The 25,348-nt window shown below is 39.7% G+C and overlaps 2 protein-coding genes across 13 annotated transcripts in view; one reads left to right on the top strand and one right to left on the bottom strand.

The window, feature by feature from the left end:
- Nucleotides 1–574: 574 nt before the first annotated feature.
- On the bottom strand, nt 575–8,694 carry DTWD1 (DTW domain containing 1). The gene is made up of 5 exons (XM_072148278.1): nt 8,364–8,694; nt 7,661–7,881; nt 6,532–6,675; nt 5,888–6,137; nt 575–991 (listed from the first exon to the last, which is right to left on the bottom strand). The coding sequence occupies exons 1-5, from the start codon at nt 8,665–8,667 to the stop codon at nt 762–764; spliced, it is 1,149 nt and encodes a 382-aa protein (XP_072004379.1). The 5' UTR covers nt 8,668–8,694; the 3' UTR covers nt 575–761.
- The window catches only part of FAM227B (family with sequence similarity 227 member B), a 236,853-nt gene continuing 219,960 nt past the window's right edge, over nt 8,456–25,348 (top strand). For 2 of the 12 annotated variants that reach the window (XR_011855001.1, XM_072148263.1), the window contains exons 1-3: nt 8,459–8,752; nt 10,340–10,441; nt 22,338–22,383. Coding sequence is in view for 5 of the 12 variants with exons in the window: in XM_072148263.1 (XP_072004364.1) it covers nt 10,386–10,441; nt 22,338–22,383 (102 nt within the window). In the remaining 7 variants the exon portion in view is untranslated. Of the gene's footprint in view, nt 8,753–10,339; nt 10,459–22,337; nt 22,384–25,348 lie in introns of those variants that run through there. The other 10 variants (XM_072148274.1, XM_072148273.1, XM_072148264.1 and 7 more) reach the window with 10 other exon arrangements.

Genomic DNA, 25,348 nt, shown 5'->3' with positions numbered 1-25,348 from the left:
TCATCTCATTTATCTATGCTCTCTTTCCTTCTAAAATCAATTTACAATTATATGAATGAGCCAGAAGCCAGAAGTTGTGTATGTGCTGAGTGTATGGGGGAGAAGGTGTGTGAACGTAGCCTTAAAACGGGTAGACAGGATGAAAAGATGATCACGGCACAGCTTCTTTAGAATTTTATATTTGAAAAATAAAGAGATCCACCACAAGGATGAAGAAATGTAAACCATGGGCACTTACATGCTGATGTGTGCCCCCTCTGGAAGGATCTGCTCTTATTTTAGCTTCTTATGCCCTAGTTTAAAAAAAAAGAAACACCTTATGCAAAGGAGAAAATTATGCTAAGGTGTTAATAGAGCCTGGAGCCCCTTAAGGCTTTAAAATTATGAAAATGAGCTTATTTTAAAAAAAAAGGGCATACAAATCCTAAAGAAGGGCAGATCCTGCCAGAGGGGGTACACATCAGTATGTCAGTGTGCTTATTTACAATCCTTCAATTATTTACAATCCTGGTGGTCCTAAAAGTGGGAAAATCACATTCAAATCTGTTAACACGATAGAAGAAAGAAACAAAACGAGCTAAAAAATGTCTTTATTGTCCATAGAAAAATTACAGGATGATCTTTAATCCTTCATTTCACAGGAATTTTCTACACTTCTTGTAAATCGAGTTAGAGATAAAATATGAATACAATACCTCTACATTAAAGTTGGTCACTACATGATTGCTCTAGTCCTGAATGACTTTCCTATAAACCATGTGTTACAACTTCCCAGCAGCCTGCTTGGCATCTCTGATGAGCTTGTACATAAAAGTGAAGAAAAAGAGGAGATTGTCGTATTCGCCTTTGTAGTCCTTCTCTAAGATTTGGATATGGAAGTCCACCATAAAGTAGTAAATGGCTTCTATCGTTGAAAGGTAGGTGTCAGGCGATCCCTTCTGATGTCTCCAAAAGCATGTTTTTCGTTCTTTCAATTCAACATTCACCAACCCTAACACAGTCAGGACAAATAAGTGATTTGAGCAACAGTATTTAGAAATTCTAAGCATGTAATTTGCACTGTTAATATATACAGTTAAATAATGCACAGATAACATTGTTAAATGTCTAGAACTCCCTCCTGTGAATGTTATAGCCTCTGATTGGCTGCAGCAGTCACATGACCACCAATTTTCTGCACCATGCATCAACAATGGATTGGAGGCCAGCACTAAGGAACCCAGAGCTGGAAAGAATCATTGAAAACCTAATTAGAAGCATTAAAAAAAAAAAAAAAAGTATTTTTTTTAAGTGTACTCCCATGAGACGGAGGCACTGACTGAGACGGCGGCGCCCCCTCATCTAAATACATACTCAGCACCGACTGAAAGCACTGTAGACAGCCGGTGACATCACACAGCTCACGATCAGCACTATGAAAGGTTATTCTTAGCAGGATTGTGTTTCGCATTCAATGTATTTATACAATTAAGGCTTAAAGCCAGACCAGATCCCGGGCGAGAAGAGGGCCGAAGAAGGAGGAGGAGGGGTGAGCACTCTTCACCAGAATGCGGCCCCCATAATGGCTGAATCTGAATAAGGCCTAAGGCTGCCCCTCCCCAGGATTCACCACACACTGCTGGCCAGATATTGTGAATTAAACTTATAAAAATCACAATTCCCAGATGGATAAATGCTGCTACTACCACAAATTAAGTGGACAAAAGAAAGGATCATCCAGTGTCCAGGCAAAAGGAGATTGAAAAATTACGATGTTAAAATTCCACTTTATTAGAAAAACATATTTAAAAACAATGAAGACGTCTCATAAAAAAAAGGATCTAACGCGTTTCGGACTATGTGCAGTCCTTAGTCGTAGTCATGGCTCCACGTAGTCGTAGTCATAGCTACGACTAAGGACTGCACATAGTCCGAAACACGTTAGATTCTTTTTGTTATGAGACGTCTTCATTGCTTTTTAAATATGTTTTTCTAATAAAGTGGAATGTTAACATTGAAAAATTACGATCTCCTTTTGCCTGGACGCTAGACGATCCTTTCTTTTGTCTATGTATTACCCCTGTTCCCTGCACAGCACGTCCATGCATCGGCAAAGACAACAAGACGACTACACAAAGTGGTGAGCTGAACTCTTTTTTTTCTCTTTTGCACACAAATTAAGTGACCAGTAGGCCATTCAGTAAGAGGTCTTCGGCACTACTATTTATTTAGAGAACATGAAACGTTACCCTATAGTAACACACATCGAAAGTCAAAGAATAAAAAAAATGTAATACTTCTGGTTAAATAAAAAAAATAACAGATGTTAAATCAACTGCCTGTTTTTACATGTGTGGGGCAGGTTGCAAAAATAAATAATTGTTCCTTGTGATGAATATATCATTTGCATTCTGCTTTTCATGATTTTATATTTATATACTTCAAGTATTTAACCATCATCCTCAATCTCATCACAGTATGTTAAGTCAAAGTAATATAGGTCATAGCAAATAAAGCAGCATAACTGCATGTAAAGAAAACAAACATACGCTGTCACATTCCTATATCCTATACTATGAAAGTCGCCTCTCACTTTTGTAAGATTCTGAGCTTGCTCATATAAAATGCTTTTCCTTTTGAAACATACAATCTAGATTAAAGGGGTATTCCAGGAATAAGCATTATTCATATACAAATGGGTCATTAACATATAAGCAGATGTGTAATTAGTTGTTATTTAAAATGTTGCTATCATACACTATTATGGAGAATTAAAATGCTACTGGCCGTTTAACCCCTTAACGATGAGGCCCTTTTTCATTTCAATTTTTTACTCCCCACCGTCAAAAATTCATAACTTTGCTATAGGCATTTAAAGGGTCAACACCTGACATTATTTTAGATCAAGCCTGGGAGCAGAGCATAAGAGGGAGGAGCTTTAACTGAGAATTGAAGGACCATGGGACTTGTAGTTTCCAGTGCCATCTATTTTGGAGATAACTCCGCCTACTTTAGAAAGCCCATAACATTTTATAAATCATAAAAACAAGCATTTACCCTCCATTTTGTGATTAATGGCTGAGTTTTTATTGTAATCACTTATTTATAGTATTATGGTTTTTTTGTAGCAGACGTTCATATTTTCATGTTCATATTCCCAGAATACCCCTTTAAGAGTGCAAAAAAGTTTCTCCAGTTTGCTGTTCACAAAAAGAACACAATTTAACACAATTAAACTACTATCCCCCTCAGGTGGGGTATGAAATGTAATTTCTAGAATTCCATATTTTGTATGAAATCTCACCAGTTTACCTAGAAACAAAAAATATCCTCCAAAGTCAAGTGACAATGGTTAAAGAAGAGTCAAGTTTAGTAGCAGCAAAGGGAATGTTACTAGAAACCGGCTTGTAATGTGATATTAAAGATAAGAACATAATCCTTTGAGATCATATCTTGTGGTTCTTTGCACTTCAGAGTATCAAAAATACTTTATACCCTAAGCAGATAAGGACGCACATAATGCAGCAAACACCCACCCCGATACCCGTAATCGTTGCTGGCACCTATTGACGTCGTTAACCATTTAAATGCCACTGGCAAAGCCACCAACAGTTAAATGGTTGCGACATGTGAACACTGACATTTTCTATTATTGCTCTATGTTACGTAATTAGGGAGAGACAATCAGTTCCCATGGCAGCCTGGAGTCTATATAAGACTCCAGGACCTGTCAATCAGCAAGATCTATACGAGTGTTGAAGGCACACGGTTATGGATCCCGAGCAAAGTCTTCATGTACTGCAATAAAATTAAAAAAAAGTAGGATTACCAGTAGGGGGTGCTCGTTACCAGTAGTGGTTGCGGGTAGATTAAATAACTTTGTAAGAATATGTAAATGAGCCTGAGGCACTCAGGCTGACGTCACCTGAGCGCCTCATGTCTCCATCGACAACTAATTATGCATGATGGCTGCCTGCAAATCTCACGCATTCACAAGAATTGTGGACAGCTGGCTGAGGTCGCCGGCTGTCTGTAAAGAGTGGACAGAATGGGGAATTGTGCATAACTATTAGTTGGCGCTAATGTGACGTCAAGTTAAAACAGAACTAATATAAAAATAAACAAAATCAGAAACCTGTTGTGTATCATCGCATCTCAAAAGTCCTGATCCATCAGTATATAAAAAGTTATTCCTGTAATGGAAAATTGTCCCCAAATGTCGAGACGCCAAGTTTTTGCCATTTTGCAACACATTAAAAATTTAATAAAAAGCAACCAAAAAGGTAATGGTGTAAGGATAGGGAACAGAAGAATTTTGAGTGTGATACGATACCCAGAAAAGTATTGCTATACTCAATACCTTTACGATACATTAAAGAAAAGATAAATAGTATTATGGGGGGGGGGGTTACATGGGGCTTATGCGTTTAAAATTGCACTGCAAAAGTCTGGGGGCGGGGATCAATCTGATTTCACTTGCATTTCCTTTGAAACACATGCGATCAGTAACGGTCACCAGTGATTGGTCAGGAGAAGTTCTAGTGCTTTATGACAATGGAGAATATGTATTGTAAAGGTTGTCCTGGGAATGTTAATACAAAATACTATGCTAAATAGTATAATTTAGGGCTCATGTAGGCACTTTTGATGTCCCTATGGAAGCCTTTTTTGTGGATGGCAAATGGACTCACTGTTTCCTATGGGTCTGTTCACATGTGGACCACGTACATCCAAAGTCAATGGATCCACAAAAAAAAAAAAAAAAAAAAAAAAAACGGCACATACACGATATTCGTATGCAGAGTATTTTTTCTCAAATGAGAAAATATATTCTCTATATACCAGTGAATCGAGCCTGTGTCACAGTGAAACTCTTGGTTGCATAAAATCCTCCCATAGACAACCACTACGCCCATAGCCTAGTGCAGTGTTGGTAAACCTATGGCATGGGTGCCGGAAGTGGTACTCAGAGTCCTCTCTATGGGCACCCATGCCGTCACCTGCAGACTTCACCAGACAGGACTCAGGGCCTTTTGCAGTTCCAGGCAGCCCACAACCCTGAAAGGAAGCTAAAATGATATTCCAAAACTTCTTCTTCTTTCTACTGTATTGGTGTCCTCAGGTGCCTTAATAATTTACTGCTTAAATTGTTGTATTGGCACTTTGCAAAAAATACATGGGTTTTGGTTGTAGTTTGGGAACTTGGTGCCTAAAAGGTTTGCCATCAATGGCCCAGTGGATAGAGGCTCTCTATCTCTATTACAGGTGTAGTGTCGAGGTTGTGTGTTCAAATCCTGACGGGCCAACACAAAAATTTATTGAATTGAATGAAAGAGAGACCTTGTGTGTGGGGAATCCCTGGGAGATGTGGAGACCATATATGGACAGATGGTGATGTCTACCTGATGAAGTGGTCCCAGCTCTGCTGTTAACCTGACACATCTCTCAAAAGAATTCCCTGCCCGATGTCTCCTCTGCAGACAGATACAAGGAGTCTGTGGAAGTCATTCAGTACTGCACGAAACAGAAACCCGGTATTGAAGCATTCTGGCTTTGAAAGTATCGTATAAGTACCGATACTTATACTGGAATTATTTTCCATCTTCCAGTAACCAGCATGGAATATGAAATATTGTCACTAAGAAGTACATTTTGTTAGGCAGAAAACAAGCTCTCGTACTGCTATTAAGAATTGCTACTATTAACTTAAAAATAAATCAAAATATCAAAAGGCTACTTACCTTTTGAAGGTGTACTGTTCCTGTGCCACAGATCACATCCCTACTACTGATGCAAAAATGACCACTAAGGGTTAAGATTAGCTACAAAGTTTTCACTCTGAACTGAGATGAGCTGTCACTTGGATAAAAATGTATTTGGTAATCATCCAATAATATTATGGGGTTACCTTGAAGCCGTTCATCAGATATGATTTTGTTTGTCTGGTTCCACGTGCTGTCAATGAATATAACTTTCCTCAAGCAATTCATCCCTTGTGCAGCATCTGTTACATTTTTTTCTTCATTGTCACATCTATCTAGTCGTTGACGTTTAATATTTGGCTCCGTAAAATCCTTTTTCTGATTTTTATGCTGTGGCAGATACTGAAGGCCATCCTTTAGTGAGACTGCGTTTGGGCCAGGAAATACCAATACAACCTAAAAGAACAAAATCAAAACGTCCAATAAACTTTACTCTATTATCTGTAAAAATGACTATTAGCAGAAATATATAGGCAGTTACCGGCAATTTTTACCATAGTTCTGTGTAACCATACCTTTACGTGTTGCTAGTACCAGCAGGACTGTGGAACATTTATATTTCAAAATTGTGGCTGGAGCAAGAGGCTGTGCACACATTCAGTGAAGAGTTCTGACACAGGAGTGAGCCCATTTTTCACAGTCATGCTGCTTCTAACAACATTCTCAAAGATGATGGGAAATGGTACCACTAGGAAATATAATTTGTACTTAAAATACCAAACCATGTATGTAAACTAAGTAAGAAAAAAATTGAAATGCAAAAGGCTGCATACTTAAGAGGTTTACTTACTTCATGAATCTGTTTGTCGTAATCTGGAATCGATGGGTATGTATACACGGTCACATCCTCATGTGCCAGGAGCTTTGCATGGGCAGCAGTACTTTTACCATCTGTTTCATTGGGATGTTTAATAATATCAATTTTTACAGGAAGCTAAAATGTAAAAAAAGAAAAATATTGATATCGTTCAGTTTGGAACTTCAACACATGCTAGCATCTATTCACAACGCTCAATCACTAGACACTAAAACTAGGCCTGGGCTAGTAATTAATTCAACTCAACATAATTAAGATATCTCAAAATCTGAAAATCGAAATCAGCTCCATTGCATTCCATGGTTCCAGCTTCCGGCAGCTGATCCTCCTTTCTTAGGTTAAAAACACGATTCAATTCCAAGCATTATAGTTGTATATGATGCAAGGATTCTCTTATACCCCTTTGAACCGCATATGTTATAAGAACACGTTGAGCAGGTCCCCCTCTGGTACTTACAACATATGGCACAGATGTATCCCACTGTATGCTTATACTGTGGGATACATTGGTTGCTGACGATGTACGTGGTGTTACCCCAGTGATGTCATTGACCTTATATGGACAGTGATATCAAAGGCATCCTCCCTCCTGCTCCCTTCAGGTTTCTATTGCCCCCAATAAGCATATACATGGCTTAGAAGGAGGAAGTAGAACGGAAAGACTTGCTATGTCTTGCCATCCTGTCTTTTTTACAGTACACGACATGTACTTGTCAGTCCGAGGCAAAAACTATGCCTCCGTCTGCCAGTATATGTCAATGGGTACACTCAGCGTATATGTTGGGAGCTTTCCTGACCTATATGCTGAGCATATACCAAAAACAAGATGTGCACGCAGCTTAAGGGCTGTTCTTGTTTCCCAGATACGTAGTGGAGCCGATTGTCAGCTCTGCTGCATATTGGGGAAATAAGAACTCTGTGCATCCTATAACAATATAGGATCCCCACCATAATGATTACTCTGTGGCAAAGAACTTGTCACATCTGTGATCGTGGACTAATGTGAAACAGACCTAAGTGTTATCATGATTACAGTTTGGTGCTGCTGGTTTGTGGGGACAAACTCCTGCAAAAACACAAAAACATAATAGATAAGATTTACCTTTACAGTTGGGATATCACTTGTTGGCACACTCTCTACCGGCACATAGCAAGTATAGCAGTAAAACATTCTGGAACTGTTGCATTTCGGACATATTGATCGTCCTTTTTTTTGTGCAGTTTCAAGAACTACTTGAGATGAGACTTGCAGTTTCTCCAAGAAGTCATTTCCGGTTGTATCTTGCTTGTCACTTGACATCATGGACAAAAAATTATTTTGGCCTAGAACACAATGGGGAGGGATGAGTATGTGGATTGGTAAAGTCAGTCTTGCTGCTTTTCTTTTGCTAAATAATGTTTTCTAGACATTTTCTAAATGATAAACTCATCAAGCAGCATGTCCGGATAAGGCGGAGCTTACGAACGGAAGATACTGAACCTGAAGTTCAGGTCCACTCATCCCTGCATATGGGTTTCTCCCAATGTGGATCAAGACGCGATCCAACCACAAAAAACAAAAAAACATTATTGTGAGTGGAGACCGTAATAGTCCATTGATATCAAGGAATATGTTATTGTTGTGTATCACTCACTGAGATAAGTGCGAACCGTCTAACACAAAAGGTGTGAACACAGTCTACAAATGCTGTGTAGGGGGTGTAGAATACTTGTAGCATAGTTTGTTATTGATGCCTCTATGAATGTCACACATTGTAATGAATAACCAACACACCAGTATAAGAACATTGGAGATACATTGTTACCTGAATCCCCAGACAGCAGCTGTGTCAGCACAGAGCGTCCTGTACACTGTATACAGCAGCCATCTATGAGAAGAGCCCGTGTCCCCAGCACAGGCTGCTCCGCTAGCACAGGAAGAGGCCGCATGGCATGCCGGGAGGAGTCTGTGGCGGCGCTGGTGACCGTCCCGGTGTGTGCTGACGTCACTACTTGGCCCGGTACAACATATAATGAGTATATGTGGCGTAGTTTACAAATAACAGTTGACATGGCTATCCCATAGTAATAAGCCGCAGCCCAGTGTGTGCTGTGTGCCGGGGGCCGCATTACACGTCACACCCGTGTGCGAAGGAAGCTGTTGCGCTAGGCAACCGTAAACATTGCCGTCATTGGCGGCTCTGAGGAAAGCCTGGTGAGTGCTCCCTGTGTTATATAGTATAAGGATGTAACTTATATGTATTCATAGGAGTCTTCCAAATATTCCCCTGCTGCTTCTATCTACTATATACACACACTATTGTTTTAAATTAACCCCTAAAACGTGGGAGTAACACCTGCATTTAGACCTATACACTTGCATTTAGGAACGAGCAATGTTATTCGTTGATTAACCGGTAAATCGTATGTCGCTCGTCCTCAGACGCACGCGTTTATGTATAAGCGCACCTGCGTCCTGGAGTAGCTCGGTTCCCAGGCGTTTACATTGTACTTTTAAGTGGATAAAAGGGACTTACTGCAGATGTGGTAGACTGTGTCAAAAAGTCTGAAATTTAGGCGCAAATCCATTCCAGTACTTAGAAATTAGTGTAATTTTTGTTTAACTTTAACTATAAAGTTCCATATTCTCTCAACACCAAATGTCTAAGCCGCTACGGTACAAAAGACATCTCAAAAGGAGTTCATAAGACACTCCAAAAACTGGAGAAAGATTCTGCATAGTGAACTATAGTGAATCAACTATTACACAGGCAAAGCTTCTCTGGTAAATATTTTCTGGAAAGCTGGAGTTTATCATTCAGGATTGAGATATATTTGCGTAGTACACATCATGTTGTATATAACACTTTGTAAATAAAAAGAGAAATCATTTAACTGGCCTACCTCGAGGTGCCGGAATCTTCTTTTCTTGATATACAATCACCTGTCCACGAGCACGAGGATAGGGTCACCAAGTCCCGACCAATTATAAACAAGTTTACAGAGATATATTTACTGTTTTAGGCCCCATTCACACGATCGTCATGGGGGCGTATATACGCTCCCAGGTGTCAGCTTACGTAATCGTCCGCGGTGGTCCAGTGGGTCCACTACCCCTGGTGCCTGACAGTAAAGGGATTAAAAATGAGATTTATTGCATACACATCACTAGGGGATTAAAATTTGAGAACTTTCTTTCATGGGCAAACGACTCTAAGCCACAGATTCTCAGAGAGGTTTAGGACTAAACTTTGGGCTAGTAACATATAACAATGCTTTGATTTAAACTAATGCATTGTTACTTTATGTTTACGGTTGTTGTCCTACTGGAAGTGAACTTACACCGCACTCACAAGTTTCTTAAAGTCTCTATCAGCTTTTCTTCCAGGACTGCCATTTATTTAACTGTTTCCATCTTTCTTCATCTGTAGATTCTACAACATGTCCAAAATAGAAATTATTTGTTTCTGTATAGATATTGCAATAATGACAATGTAATGCCTTGAAGGACATCTTATAAGGACTCTTATAAGAATTCCCTTAATAACTCTATACTCTGTGATTGTGGCAATTTAAAATTCTACAAATCATGCTAAGTAGTCTGGGGCGCTCCAGTTACGTCACTGGAGCGTCTCGGCTTTTAAATTATTCGCTCCCCCCATTCTGAAGCAAGTCCTGCCCAGTCCTGCCAGTCAGTTGCTGTGGACAGGTGGAATTATAGGTGGTGGTTTATGAACCTAGGCTTTCTGTTAGCCAGATCTTGTTCCATTAGGTAACACAGTGTTTCTCTATAAATTTCCAGGAATAAAAGAGAAACAGTACACAGAAGTAAAAGAAAGGATGCAGAAATGTTATGTAATCCACTACAAGAGTCATATAAGGAGAGTAGACAGGTCCTATCTATGTGAGGCACAGTAAAAGGTCATAAGCATGATACAAATTCTTTGTGTGACTAGAAGATTTAACTGCATGTTTATTTATTTGGTTTAGTTTTTATTTCCTCCATTGGAATCTAGCATGTTTATATTCCAGGCATAGTGAGGTCTTAATGGGATTGTGGTTGGTATGGTAGATCATGCGTAAATGCTGGTGGAAGTGTATGAGTGCAGCCTATATTCTCCAGCCTGGCAGACGTACAGGCAGCTCTGTGAGCATGATGGGAGACAGTACGTGTTAGATGTACTCTCCAAAGTGAAATGATAGTCACTAAATCTAATAAATATGTAATTTACTGTGAGACAGGCTCTTTAATCCTGGATAACTTTACTTTGGATAAAGTACAATTAAGCCGGGACTGAGTGCCAATAATCTTGTGCAATGGATACTGAAACCGATAAATAAAGAAGAAGAAACTGTAATTACTACCAGCTGTGAAATAGCTGGAACCTTTATCAGGATTGGGCTTTTCAGAGCTGGTAGCGGCTAAATCCAGCCGGATTTCTGCTATAGATCAAAACTGATATATTGTGACTCAATATGAACCAGTAAAATGACATGTACTGTACATACCATATATGTATATATTGAACCTGTTGGATATTTTGAAAGTACACTGTTGATTTGTATCGACTTTTCTGTGGTTCTATTTACTTGACTGAAAATACTGCAACAAAAACACATGTGGCCTTACCAATAATTTCATGTGATTTAAATGTTTTTGCTATGTTTCCTGACCATTTTTCTGGTTGTTTTCATCAGGACGTGTATTTGCGGCATTGTAAGTCTATCAAGCATACAGGCGTTCCCTTACTTAAGAACACTCGACTTACATATGCCCTAGTTACAAACGGACCTCTGGATATTGGTAATTTATTGTGCTTTAGTCCTAGGCTACAATGAACAGCTGTAACAGTTATCAAATGTGTCTGTAATGAAGCTTTAGTGTTAATATTGATTCTTATGACAGCCCAACAATTTTAAAATCCAATTGTCGCAGAGACCAAAAAAGTTCTGGCTGGGATTACAATGATAAAATATACAGTTCCGACTTGCATACAAATTCAACTTAAGGACAAACCTACAGACCCTATCTTGTATGTAACCCGGGGACTGCCTATTTGGATTGAATAGGAGTAAGTTGGCTCAAAACTGAAGAAAAGTTGCAAAGCTGAAAGAATTTTGAGATTTTAAATACTGTATATACTCAAGTATAAGCCGACCCCAGTATAAGTCGAGGCCCCTAATTTTACCACAAAAAAGTGGGAAAACCTATTTACTCCAGTATAAGCCAAGGGTGGGAAATGCATTGGTCACAGCCTCCCCAGTATATAGCCTGCCAGCCCCTGCCCCCCAGTATGTAGCCTGCCCACCCATATGCCCCAGTATATAGTCAGCCCTCTGCCCCAGTATATAGCCAGCAGCCCCTGCCCCCAGTATATAGCCAGCAGCCCCTGCCCCCAGTATATAGCCAGCAGCCCCTGCCCCCAGTATACAGCCTACAGCCCCTGTCCCAGTATATAGCCAGCAGCTCCTTCCCCAGTATATAGCCAACCCCCCGCCCCAGCGTGCAACTGACTCCCCGTTTCCCTGCGTGCAGAGAGTTGATTAAAATAAATAAATAAATTAAAACTCACCTTTCTGTCAGCCCCCGCGGGTCTTCTGTGCGATCCGTCCGGCAGTGGCAGGTCCGTGCGGCGCACAGCTCTGGCGTCAGCCGCTACCACTGACATCAAGAGGCTGCTGGCACACACAATACCATTGCAGCGCTGCTGCTGCCAGACAGATCGCACAGAAGACGTGCAGGGGCCGTCGGAAAGGTGAGTTTTGAGTTATTTATTTTTATGACTCGAGTATAAGCCTAGTTTGAGTTTTTCAGCACATTTTTGTTCTGAAAAACTCGGTTTATACTCGAGTATATAATGTAATGCACTATAATGTTATAATAAGTCTCAAAGTTAGCTAACTTTTGTACCATATTTGCTTTTTATGAAAAAGATTGCAGTGAGTGCAGAGATTTAATGCAAGCAGTCCCCGGGTTACGTACAAGATAGGTTCCGTAGGTTTGTTCTTAAGTTGAACTTGTATGTAAATTAGTTTATAACTGTAACCCCAGCCAGAATTTTTTTTTGGTCTCTGTGACAATTGGATTTTTAAAATGTTGGGTTGTCATAAAAACCAGAATTAACAATAAAGCTTATTTGCAGACACCTAATATAACTCCTACAGCTGATTATTGTTGCCTAGGGCTAAAGTACAGTGAATTACTAACATCCAGAGGTCTATTTGTAACTAGGGGTTGTTGGGTGTTCTTAAGTAGGGGACCGCCTGTACATGATAATGCCAATGTAAGTGAAAATTACGATGGGCTGTATATTATTTCAGATTTTACATATATGTCTGTTGTGTCTTATGATTGTGATGTAGAGAGAAGATAATGTACACTTCTGGCATTTAGAAGACCATAACTGAAACGTCTTTCAGATCTTTGTGTATACTTGGTAATCCTAGTTAATGAGCTGCAGTGATAAACTATTATGAAGGTCATGTACATTTTGTGGCAGCTGTAACAGTTCGTTGATACAAGTTATCCTTGCCCATCTGCTTGCCCTTATGGATTTTACAGGCCTCTACTTTGCCTCTTTGCCTTTTTGACCCCTCTCACCTAATACACTTGCAAAAGCACACTTGGCTGTAGCAATGTGTGGAGTGTGGACCTATTGAAAATGGATGCCAAATGGATGCAAATCAGCCTGAAAATTAGTATCACAGGTAGTGTGCATCTAACCTAAATTAATCAAAATATTGGCTGCACTAATTCTTAAGATTTTATAAGACTTGTAATCTTTTAGGAATATAATTGCCTCGTCAGTCTTGTCCTCATAGGCTAACTATATTATATATCCTGATATAATGAGAATAGAGCTTACCTGATAGATTTGGTTTTTGCTATCCAGTCCTTCTGGGCAGCTGTTCACTATTCCTGGGCAATTGTTCACCATGGGGGAAATTTTTCATACGCTGGTGTCGTTTTGCTTAAAAATCTGCGAATCAATTGCAGACACAGACGCAGGGCAGGTACACTGCACGATGGCCTACTTCCCCGGATGCGCCCCTCTACACCCTCCCCCTAACTATTTATGTGCACAATTATGTAGCAACATGGATGTAGATGATACTTCATTTACACAGCATAGTGAATGGTTTACACAAAAAACAATTGCCGAATTGCTGTTTTCCCCATCTTCCAACAGAAAGGGTTAATAAAGGTTATTCACATGTGTAATGTACCCCAAAATGCTACCACTGAAAAATATTGAACTTGCCTTCCAACAAGAAAGCCCATAAAGGAAATATGTTCGTACATTTAACCTTAATGCAAGGAAATCTTTATTATTCAGGTTTTAAGGCTTCCTTGTTTAAAAAAAAAATTATATTTTTGTAGTAGAAGTGCTTTGGATGGCAAAACCAGAGCCGCTTTGGCATCTTTCCCACCGTAGCCTTTCTACCACGCTTTTGGGCAAAGCAGCAGCTGCAGCAAGTAGCTAACAGTAGGGGGAATAGTGGGCATGCATAAGAGCCGAGCGATGTCATCCGGAGGAGGCAGAATGTGTTGTAGAAATTCTGTGGAAGGCGTAATAGCGGAGCCACAAAGGAGCCTGTAAATTGTAATATAAAATATACAGATGCATTAAGGAACCTAACCTCTACAGAGCATTGGTGGTTTCATTTAGTGATACATTTCCTTTATATGGATGGTAACTATAATGGCCACAACTTATAGAAGCGGACCTGCCTAAATGGACTAGTGCCACCACGAGCATAACAGACCCAATCCATGAATATTTGGGACCTGTGGATTAATGTTTAAACAACTATAGCATTCTTCTACCATAGTAGGTTGATATTCCTAATGTTGGAGAGCGTCGACCCTTAAATGTGCTGGGCTATGTGCTGCTTAGCTGAGCTCATTTTGACTTCTGCCAACATCTGGTAAACTCCCTGTTCTACATGGTGTAAGATATGATCTGGTAATGCAAGATGCAATAATAAACTAGATCTTTGTATGTCCCTGGAACTGAACCCATTTATAAAATTATCATTGTGATATGACCTAAACCTGACAGGGTTACAGCTGTGACTGAGTAGAGGACAGTATAATAATGATTCTTTATTTATATAGCACACACAGATTACACAGCGCTGCACAAAGCTCCCCAAATTGGTCCCTGTCCCCAAGGGGCTCACAATCTAAACAACCTAACAGTATGTTTTTGGAGTGTGGGAGGAAACCAGAGGACTCAGGAGGAAACCTACGGAAACACAGAGAGAACATACAAACTCTTTGCAGATGTTGACCTGGGTGGGACTTGAACCCAGGTCCCCAGCGCTGCAAGGCAGAAGTGCTACCCACTCAGCCACCGTATATAGCAGTGGTGGCGAACCTATGGTAAGGGTGCCAGAGGTGGCACTCAGAGACCTCTCTTTGGGCACCCAGGGCATTGCCCAGCACAAAGGTCAACATTCAGGACTCAAGACCTGAATCAAGGAGGTGTGGACAGAGCTTGATTATCATCGTAGCCTCTTCTCCAGAGCTGTGATTCATCCTGTTAAGAGGACTTTAGAGGGAAACTACAATAACAATCCAAATTTATCCTTCTTTCTCTTGTATTGGTGTCATCAGGGCGCCAATACATTTGAAACCTGTGAATTACTTTAAATTGGCATTTGGAACTTTGTGAAAATATCTCTTTTTTGCTTGTAGTTTTGGCACTCAGTGCCTAAAAGGTTCGCCATCACTGGTATATAGGATCTCTAGAATGGTTTGGTATAGTTAGATGATCTGTTGGGGTAAAAGTATTTATGGACAACTTGATTTATTGCCACTAATCGAAATTTAGCTTTTCCAGGAGATTAAAGAAAATCAACCACTAGCAGAGTACAGTATTAAGCCAGATACACTTATAGGCTGTCGTTTTCATTGTGATAAAGTTTGTTATCTTCTTTTTACAATAAATGCTGATTTATAAATGCTGATTTATAAAAATATTCAAATTAACCTTGGACCCTCCAGGGTGTCACTGTGTATCGACTTGTGGGGCATATAATTATTGACACCCTCCTGTATGCATAATTCCCTCTCCTATTTCCCTCACCATAGTCTTCATTTAGTGAACCCGCACAGCACCAGACGGAGCAGCCATTGAGATATATAGCTCGCGGGGAGGGGAAGAGGAGGGGAGAGGGAATTATGCATACAGGACGGTGTGCATAATTATGTACGGATGGAGCACAAAGCCGATATACATTGACACCCTGGACCTTCCAAGGTTAATTTAATATTTTTATAAATCTCTTTTCTCAGCAATGGCAGAATTTCTTGGAAAAAGAAATTAACAACCTTTATCACAATGAAAATTGCAACCTATACGTGTACTCACCCTGCACACGACCGTATGGTCTTTTCTGTTCTGTATATACGGCTGTATTCTGGCTGTAAATACAGGACGTATTGTAAGAGTATGGCAACGTATTGCACCGTATCTGTATAAAATACAGTGGGCTGGCAGATGATGAATCGCTGACTATTGGCTGGCTGTCAGAATGCGCCTCCCACTGGTTCTGGATACTGCACATATACACGGCAGCATGCGCTGCACAGCCATATGCAGCATGTATTTAGCCCGTACTTTATACGCTCCCAAATACGGTGAAAAATAGCACATGCTCTATATTTTTATATGTCAAAACAGTAAAAAACACTCACGTTCCCTGGTTGCTCTGGATAAAGAAGTCCACAGTAGAAGTGCTTCCACGGCGTCTGGCAAGTAGAGGCAGTCTGAGAATATGTAAAGAAGACCGGAGCATTTGAATAAAATCCAATGATATTTTATTGAAAATACATTCTAAAATTCAGCACATGTCCTGTGCATTTATCGGTGTAGGTACATGGGCAGACAGACCTACGCGTTTCAGCTCAACACCATATTGCTGGTGTGGAAAGGGGATACAGATAAATTTGTGGAATACGTAAATTACATTAACGACAACAATATTAATCTTAAATTCACCTATGAACACTTATCCACCAATATACACTTTCTGGATATTAATTTAAATTTCAAACCATAACACAAAAACGACCATGATTTGGCAGGTGATTCCATTCTCTCTGCCTCCAGCTGTCACCCCTCACAAACAATTCATGCAATCCCCTATGGAGAGTTTCTGCGTGCCGAACGAATCTGCTCAGATGATAACGAATTTCAGAAACAATCAAATATAATTGAGAAAAAATTGATTAAAAGGGGATATTCTCCTCTCAATCTAAAGAATGATAAAAAGAGAGCTGAAACTATAGATAGAAAAAAATTGTTAAAAAGGAAGGAGCCGCTGAACCCCAATAGAATAGGTACCAACATTCCCACATTCAGTACCCCTTATAGTATTCAGTTTAACAACATAAAAAGCATTATTCATAAATATATCCCTGTATTAAATCAAGACACCATTCTATGTGAGATTATGAAAGACGGACACAGAAGCGTGGCCAAACAGGGTAAAACACTGGGTAATATTCTATCACCCAGTAACTACAATACCCAGAGTAAATCAGAAACATGGCTATCTCTTAAAGGTTTTTACAAATGTGGGGGTAACAGGTGTAATGTATGTGCTTTTGCAGCAAACAAAATGACTGAATTTGGGACAGAGAGCAAAAAAAGTAACAAGATAAAATTATTCATTAATTGTGACACACGAAATGTAGTACATATCATAAAATGCTGTTGCTGCTCTATCATTTATATTGGTTGCACAATACAGAAATTGAAAACCAGAATTTCTCAACATCTAACAAGTATCAAAAACGGCGACATTAAAGCTTCTGGAGCCGCTAAACATTTCATAGAAAAACATAATAAAAACATTTCACATTTTCAGTTTTTTGGTATTGAAAAGGTTAAACAGCCAACTAGAGGAGATCGGAGGAGGCTCCACCTTAGGAGAGAGGCGTTTTGGATCCTCGCTCTAAATTCTAGATATCCTAATGGTATGAATTTAAGAAATGATCTTGCTTATATTTATTAAGTATCTCTTTAAATGTTTAAATTCTTACTATTTCTCCACGTGCAATTATATGTATTACTGTTTAAGAGGATAAGATGCGGTCACACGCACGAAACCGGATATGATGTGTTAAACTCTTAATTAATCAGGTGTGTAAAGGTGCATAAAGTTTGTTTTTAACATATGTGTGCCATACCATGATTAAGGCTCGGTGTTGAGCTGAAACGCGTAGGTCTGTCTGCCCATGTACCTACACCGATAAATGCACAGGACATGTGCTGAATTTTAGAATGGATTTTCAATAAAATATTATTGGATTTTATTCAAGTGTTCCGGTCTTCTTTACATATATTTTTATATGGCTCGCTTACAGTACGGTACGGTGGACAATACAGCCATGCACATGGATGGCCGTATAGCCCATTGGAATGCATGTGGCCGTATTCCAACCGTATTTACGGTTGTATATACGGCTGATTTTATAAGGTCGTGTTCATGGGGCCTAGTGCTGTACTGTGCTAGTGGTTGAGTTTCTTTAAGTTGCCTTTTTCAGGAACTGCACAACCAGAAGTGTTTGAGAGATACCTCTTCTTCACTCAACTTGTACGGAAGACAGGGAAATGAAACTATTACAGGCAGTTCCCTGGTTACGTACAAGGTTCCGTAGGTTTGTGCTTAAGTTGAATTTGTATGTAAGTCGATATATATTTTATAATTGTACTTCCAGACAAAAAATTTTTTCAGCCCAGTGGCAATCGGAGTTTCAAAATTTTGTGCTGTCATGGGATCAAGGATTATCAATAAAGCTTCATTACAGACGCCTTACACATGATCATAGCTGTCTGAGACTAAAGTAGAGAGTCCAGAGAGCTTCGCCAAAGGTCACAGAGGGCAGAGCGCTCTGTCTTTAACTAGGGGTTGTCTGTAAGTTGAGTGTCCTTAAGTAGGGGACCGCTTGCAGTTGCATGCTTGTTGTATATATACATGTTGTCACGTACCCTTGCCCTCACTATAATGTAATTTCCAAATTCCTGTATGAACACAAGCAATCACATTACCACGTTTCACTGTGTAGATCTTGCTGTTTGGAGCATACTTTGGAAGATTCTCCATTTAGTAGTTTGAACCTCATTTTAAACATCTTAACCTCTGCTTTTTTTTAAGTGGAGTAAGGGCTAAATCACATGACTGTCCTCGGTACATGATTCATAGGCCATGTGGTGGACGTATTTCATGGACTGAATAACGGCGCTGTACTGAGAACATTATTAGTGTCCAGCACTGTTATTCAACTGGGAAGATGGGACTCCATGCATCATATATACCCATTATGCATGGAGTCCAGTTCTCAGCACAGTTTTCTTTCTTTGAAATCCAGCAACTGTTCAGCCTGTGATTCACAGACCAGGCACCGTTGTGCGTTTTGTCCCTAAATCTTTTATATGATTGCATTTCTAGTTAATATGCAATGGTAAACCAACCTGTGCAATATATACGGTACATTTTGTAAAAAAATACCATTAAATGAAATAAAGGTGGAACATTTTCCTTCAGAGTGCAGAGAGTTAATTCAGCATGACAATTTGAATACAGATGATCTGTCTAGCTATTCAAAGACCTAAGTAAACTATCCTCCCATCTCCATGGGTGATGACATTGGAGCTAGACAGCTTTACCTTGGGTTTAAGTTGATCCAGATGCCGGTTTAAAATGGACATAATGGATGGAAATTGCGTTGTTCTTTGATGTTTCAAGAGGATACAATCCATATGGGCGGTGCAATTTGAATATTTCCTAGCTTCTGTCAGCAGTAGCTTTATAAAACAGCACAGTGTACATTTTCTGCACATAGACTTTCAATTTGATTGGTCGCTACTCCTTAGATGACTCCAGCCTTAGATTGTGCAAAGATTATTATGGTCTTGCTAATATTACTCACAATTCACCCTATGCATATTTATAATTTTTTTTAAAGGAAACCTGTCACCATATTAAGCGCCCCCCCCCCCCCCCCACCCCATAAACAGTACTTTGTTCCACTGTTTATAATTTATAACTCCGCCTCCGGCCATCCTCACCTGAGAGGCACTCCCATAAGGCGTAGAGCATGCGTATGCACTAGATCTCTGGAAAAGCCAGAGCGTGACATTGCCGAGAAGAAGGCTGCAGTGGGAATTACCAGATGATGGCCGGAGGCAGAGTGGGCAGTGCAAACGATGGTCATTAGGCAGGATTGCCTGACTGCTTGATAAACCTCCTTGACCGGAAAAAAAGGCAATAAAAGTCGTGTTTTTTTCGACATACTGCAACATTAAAAAGACCTCCTGAAGGAACAAGCTACTGTCTGTGGGATTTGGGTTCCCTCTAAATGTCAAATACAATATTTGTATGAATAATTTTTGTTAAGGAAACTAGAGATTAAACTTTTAAGATGCATATTGCTTTTAACCCCTAAATGACCAGGCCTGATTGGGCCCTAACAAGATCATAAAAGAATGTGGATGCTGAGTTGTTTGATTGCAAGTTCTTCTTTTCAAAGTGTGACAGACAAATAGCAATTCTGGCATTGTGTTCATAGTGATTCTTACACTGTTCTCTCTTCGGGGTAAATACCCTGACAATTCTATAGCTCAGGTCTTTATAGTTGAATCAATAATAACAATGTTCCTGATCTTCACAGATTTTTTTAAATTGTTTTTTATCCATTAAACTGAGGGGGAAACTGTTTTCAAACTTTTTTTCCCCCCAAAAACACAAAAAATATGCTGAATCTTTGCTTAAAGGATATCTACCACCAGGATGAAAGACTGTATGCAAATGAGCCTCTCAGGCTACCTATCTATCAAAGTCAGGTATGATAAACCAGTAACACTCATATATCTAGGCACAGTGACTGTGGTAATCTTCTTATATTTGTAATCTATGGACTTGTCCTTCTAAAGTCCACTTCTAAAGTCAATAATGCTAATGAGATAGAAGGACTATGGGGATGTTACCTGAGCCTCTCTGTGCTGGAAATTGACATGCTATTACAGTGTGCAAAGAGCGTTTACCCCTCACACCCACATGTGTTCAGTACCACACAAAAGTACCATAACACCTGTGCACATTTTGAATCTGTGTATGCAAGTTGCACTTTTCAATGAGGAAAAAAACCAATGTTACCCGGATCAACATTCTTGATTTCTTTTGAATGTTTTGAAATTTAGCCAATGATTAATGATAAGTATACCCAAACTTTAAACTCTCTTCTGGTTTGTGTTCAGGCATGGAACACAAACCCAACGTTATCTCTTTAAATGTTGCTGGCAAATCCACCAGTGGCATTAAAATCAATGTGGTGTGTGTGCAGCGGAACGTACATGCTGCTCCACCATTTTGGGGAGAATAGTTGTCCTGCATTGATGTAAATGCCGCCAGCGGTTTTGCCTGCAGCATTTAAAGAGATTACAACGATCACGGGGGCTATTGGTGTGGCTATGGAGCCAAACCCAGATCCTAACTTCTGAATGAACTCCGCTCAACACTACCGATGATCTAATTGAATTCCATTGGAGACGCTGACATTTTTTATTTTTTTTTATTAATGAGACTACGGTAATGAGTATGGAGAAAAAGAGTTTATTTGTTTTTTTTCTTTAGCATGTGTCTTTCTTTAAATGAGTTGTACAAATACCTATCTACAGGATAGCGGATAGCAATCTGATCTGGGATCCCTACTGATCACGAGAAAAGACCCCCCTCCCCCATAGTTTACTTAGAAATTGAATAGAGTGATAAGTCATACATGCATCCTGCCACTCTATATTATACTCTGTGAGCATTGGAAATTGAGAAGAATATTACTCAGCTATCTCTTTCAATTCTGTTCCCTGTTGGAGCACCGGAGATAACCAATAACCAACAATTGCTGAGCACTCCCATAGAATTGACTGAAGTGGCAGGAGGCATATTTGACCTGGTACTTTATTAAATTACTGAGAACAGCCGCCCCTTTCTCATAAACTGTAGAGGTCCGTTTGAGTTTTCAGTGGTGGTCTGACTAGTTGGATCCCTACACTTGTTCTTGTTATTCCCTATACTGTTATTAGGGGATAGAAGTAATTATTGGTACAACACCTTTAATAGAACTTTACTTTGGTTATAGACTCTAATTTCACTATAGTACCAAGAGATCAAAACTTCAAAAGGTTTCAGTTTGCTTTACGCAATAGACAGCATTTTAGTTTGTGCTAATATTTCATTTTGTCATACCCATATCTGTGCTTGTCCAGCTAAAAGGAAGGGAACATCTGTACTTGTCCAGCTCTATTATACTGCTTTAAGTGTAGTTAATAAATGTAGCTGCAATACACAGATATGACTATCCCCTGATCTCTGGGGAAGGGAGTACTCCAGTTTCTGGAAATTGAAATAGTCTGTGGCATTCCTCTATCAGTTGACTCCCATTAATTTCAGCTGGCATAAAGTGCACACTAAGCCATGTACAGGACAGGTTTTAGAAATGCAAAAGGAAAGTTAAAACATTTAAAAAGACACAAATTTTTAATGGTGATATACCTTAATCTTCTTATTGATGAGTGATTAAATTCTATTAGAAATTAACACTACAATCCCTCTATCACTATTGGTTTATTTACATATTGCATCCACATTGCATTAGTTTTTTTCCAAGTCTGCAAAAATATGGATGGTTGGCAAACAAATCTGGGTCCCTAGCAACACCTAATTGGTCAAAAAAAATAGAGATCAAAGAAATTACAGACATTTGTGATTTTTTTTTTCTTTTTTTGCAGACCTTTCAACTATATCAGTCTGTGCTCTACATGTGTGAAAATAGTGGTCAGTATGTTATCTTTGACTTACATTTTACTTAAAGTAAATCTCAGTATACATAATTTACACTGTCCATTACAAACCGTACCCATACATTTTTTTTCTCTTGTCCCTCTTGGCACATTGTCAGTGCCTTACTATAACACACATGCAAGTGGAAAGAATACATCAACTGGGATTTAAATGTAAAATAAACACAGAAGGTCTATTTAAGTGGATATAAACATATGGACAGGTCCCACGACTTCTAATGCTTTTAAGAACCTTTTAATAATTATCTCTATATAGGAGTAAATGAGGCGTGCATCAATATGCCAGTACAAATGGGATAACATTTTGTTAAGAGTGCACTCTCTAAAACAGTGATTCTTTAAATTTACTCTGGTAGACATGCCATTGATATGAGTCCTTCTTTTCCACCAATTTCAAACATTAAAGATAAAATTATAAAGCCTTTACCATTCTAAGTTCCAAGCAATATTTTGCTGGTGGGAATGCAGTGATGCTACCAGTGCTTGGTTGAACGATGCTACTTATTTAAAGATTTTCCATACACAGTGGGGCACATTTACTTACCCGTCCGATGGAGTTCACCAAAAGTGCACTGTGCGACGATACTCACTAAGGTCATGCGCATGTGTCACTTCCCTGCTCAGGTCTGACGGAGTTCAACTTGTTTTAAGTGGTGCATGTAAGTGTGTATTGTGTCATAGTTTGAAAGTTAAATCCTGTGCTCATTCCGAATCAGTCAGATCGTCCGACAGCATGCACCCCAGCACAGCTACGCCAAAAAACGATCGTGTGCGACACAATCCCAGCTCAGACACATATTAAATACCTGTCAAAGCTGTGCAATTCCCAAAAACGTTGCAAAGTCCGGCGAAAGTGCGATCCACGCCCGCTATTAAATGAGCCCCAATGCTTCAATTGTTAGTTGTTTTGAGGAACTGTTGCAGTTACCACACAGCAGAACGTATTGAGGAAAATGTAATATGGCATTCCCACCTTTTGTTTGGCACTCCCACCATCTTTTCTTCTCTTTGATCTATTTAACTGTGCTGAGCCCCAGAAAAAAAAAAGATTTTCCGCCAACTTTGGTCCAAAAGGCGGAGTGATTCCACAAAAACGAAAGCCATCTAGCTTTCGATGTTCAGTATGTAGTTTAAGTAAATATGGGGCCTTTGTTATCATCATTGGGGACATGCATCATACCATTTCTGGTCATGAAGATGTTCTAGTGATATACCAGTCTATTGTTTGATAAGAATACCACTTTTATTTCAGAAATCACTGACCTCCTTTTTTATTTGTCTTTCCAAGAACAGTGGAACAAGTACCGTAATACTAAGTTATATAATGAAGAAGAAGCATGTGTCATGTAGCCAAAAAACACAATTTTATTCAAATTACCAACATAAACATGGCACAAAACATCCAAAGAGCAAAAGATAAAAACATTTAAAAAGGGTGAGAAGAGTTACACCCATCAATGAAAAATCACCTGGAGCCTGACACCTGGTTTTGTCAGGTCCTCCAGGCCTGAGCCCCCCACAATGGCATCCCACAAACACACTGGCTGAAATAACAAATGCAAGGTGGCTGAGTGTGTGTGTGTATGCCCTGCGGTGAGGTAACCACACGCAGAGGACACAGCAGGGAGTGATGAAAATCTGTGCACTAGTCTGTGCACTAGTCACATGCCACCCATGGACAACCAATACCTAAGTGTTACCAGAGAGTGTGGGATGAGGGTGAAGGCTCAGGAAGGGTAGCCCCACGCGTTCCGCCGCCAACCGCAGCTTCCTCAGGGGTGCCCCATGGATGTAGTACTCGAGTATATATACACATGTAGTATCTGATGTGCATCTGTAGCCGGTGTGTGTGCAGTGGAGCGGCGTCAGGGGGCTGTCCCCTGACACAGGAGGAGGCGCGCCGCGTGGTCGCGTCACTTCCGCTGACGGGGGAGGCCGCCTGCGCATGCGCGCCGCGTCACTGTGTCTAGGCAACAGCGACGCCGATGTGTCAGTGTAACGAGCAGCGGATGCGAGGTGTGTATCAAATAGAACGGTTAGCTGATAAAGTGCTAGTGCAGTATTATTGTATGTGATAGCAGCAGATCTAGTAATATATAACTGTGCAGAGGTATTTAGTCTAATAAGAACATTACTGAAATAGTGTCCAATACAATCGAATGGACCAAAACAATATACTAGAAAATTCACCTAGTGCTGAATGCAATTACTCTGTACACAACATATACAATATTGTTATATACAGAACATTTAAAAGTATGTAACACATCCAGTAATTCATATTAATAAACAGAGTGCACAAAGAAAATATGAAAAAAAGGATAAAAAACATGAAAAAACATGGAAAAAACATAATCCCCAAGACACACTACCATCCATACATCCTCATGGGCCCATGCACACTCAACCAGCACACATACAGAAACATAAGAAGATGTAAATAAATTCAATATTATATATCTAAGTTTCCGCAAGGAAAGCAATCGTTGTGAGTACTAGAAAATTGTCTCTCTGACCATATCTGTTGCTTGTATAAAAAGAAGAAGGGGATCAGGCTTGGATACATCAGGGAATGGAGTGGAGGACGGAGGTCGAATCATTTAGTGTATCAGAAAGAAGGGACAAAGTAGGACATCCACTGTCAAATTTTTTATAGAAGCCAATTCTATAAAAAATTTGACAGTGGATGTCCTACTTTGTCCCTTCTTTCTGATACACTAAATGATTCGACCTCCGTCCTCCACTCCATTCCCTGATGTATCCAAGCCTGATCCCCTTCTTCTTTTTATACAAGCAACAGATATGGTCAGAGAGACAATTCTCTAGTACTCACAACGATTGCTTTCCTTGCGGAAACTTAGATATATAATATTGAATTTATTTACATCTTCTTATGTTTCTGTATGTGTGCTGGTTGAGTGTGCATGGGCCCATGAGGA

Source organism: Engystomops pustulosus, chromosome 4, assembly GCF_040894005.1.
Source record: "Engystomops pustulosus chromosome 4, aEngPut4.maternal, whole genome shotgun sequence".
Classification (NCBI taxonomy): domain Eukaryota; kingdom Metazoa; phylum Chordata; class Amphibia; order Anura; family Leptodactylidae; genus Engystomops; species Engystomops pustulosus.
This window is presented reverse-complemented; position numbering and strand designations above follow the sequence as displayed.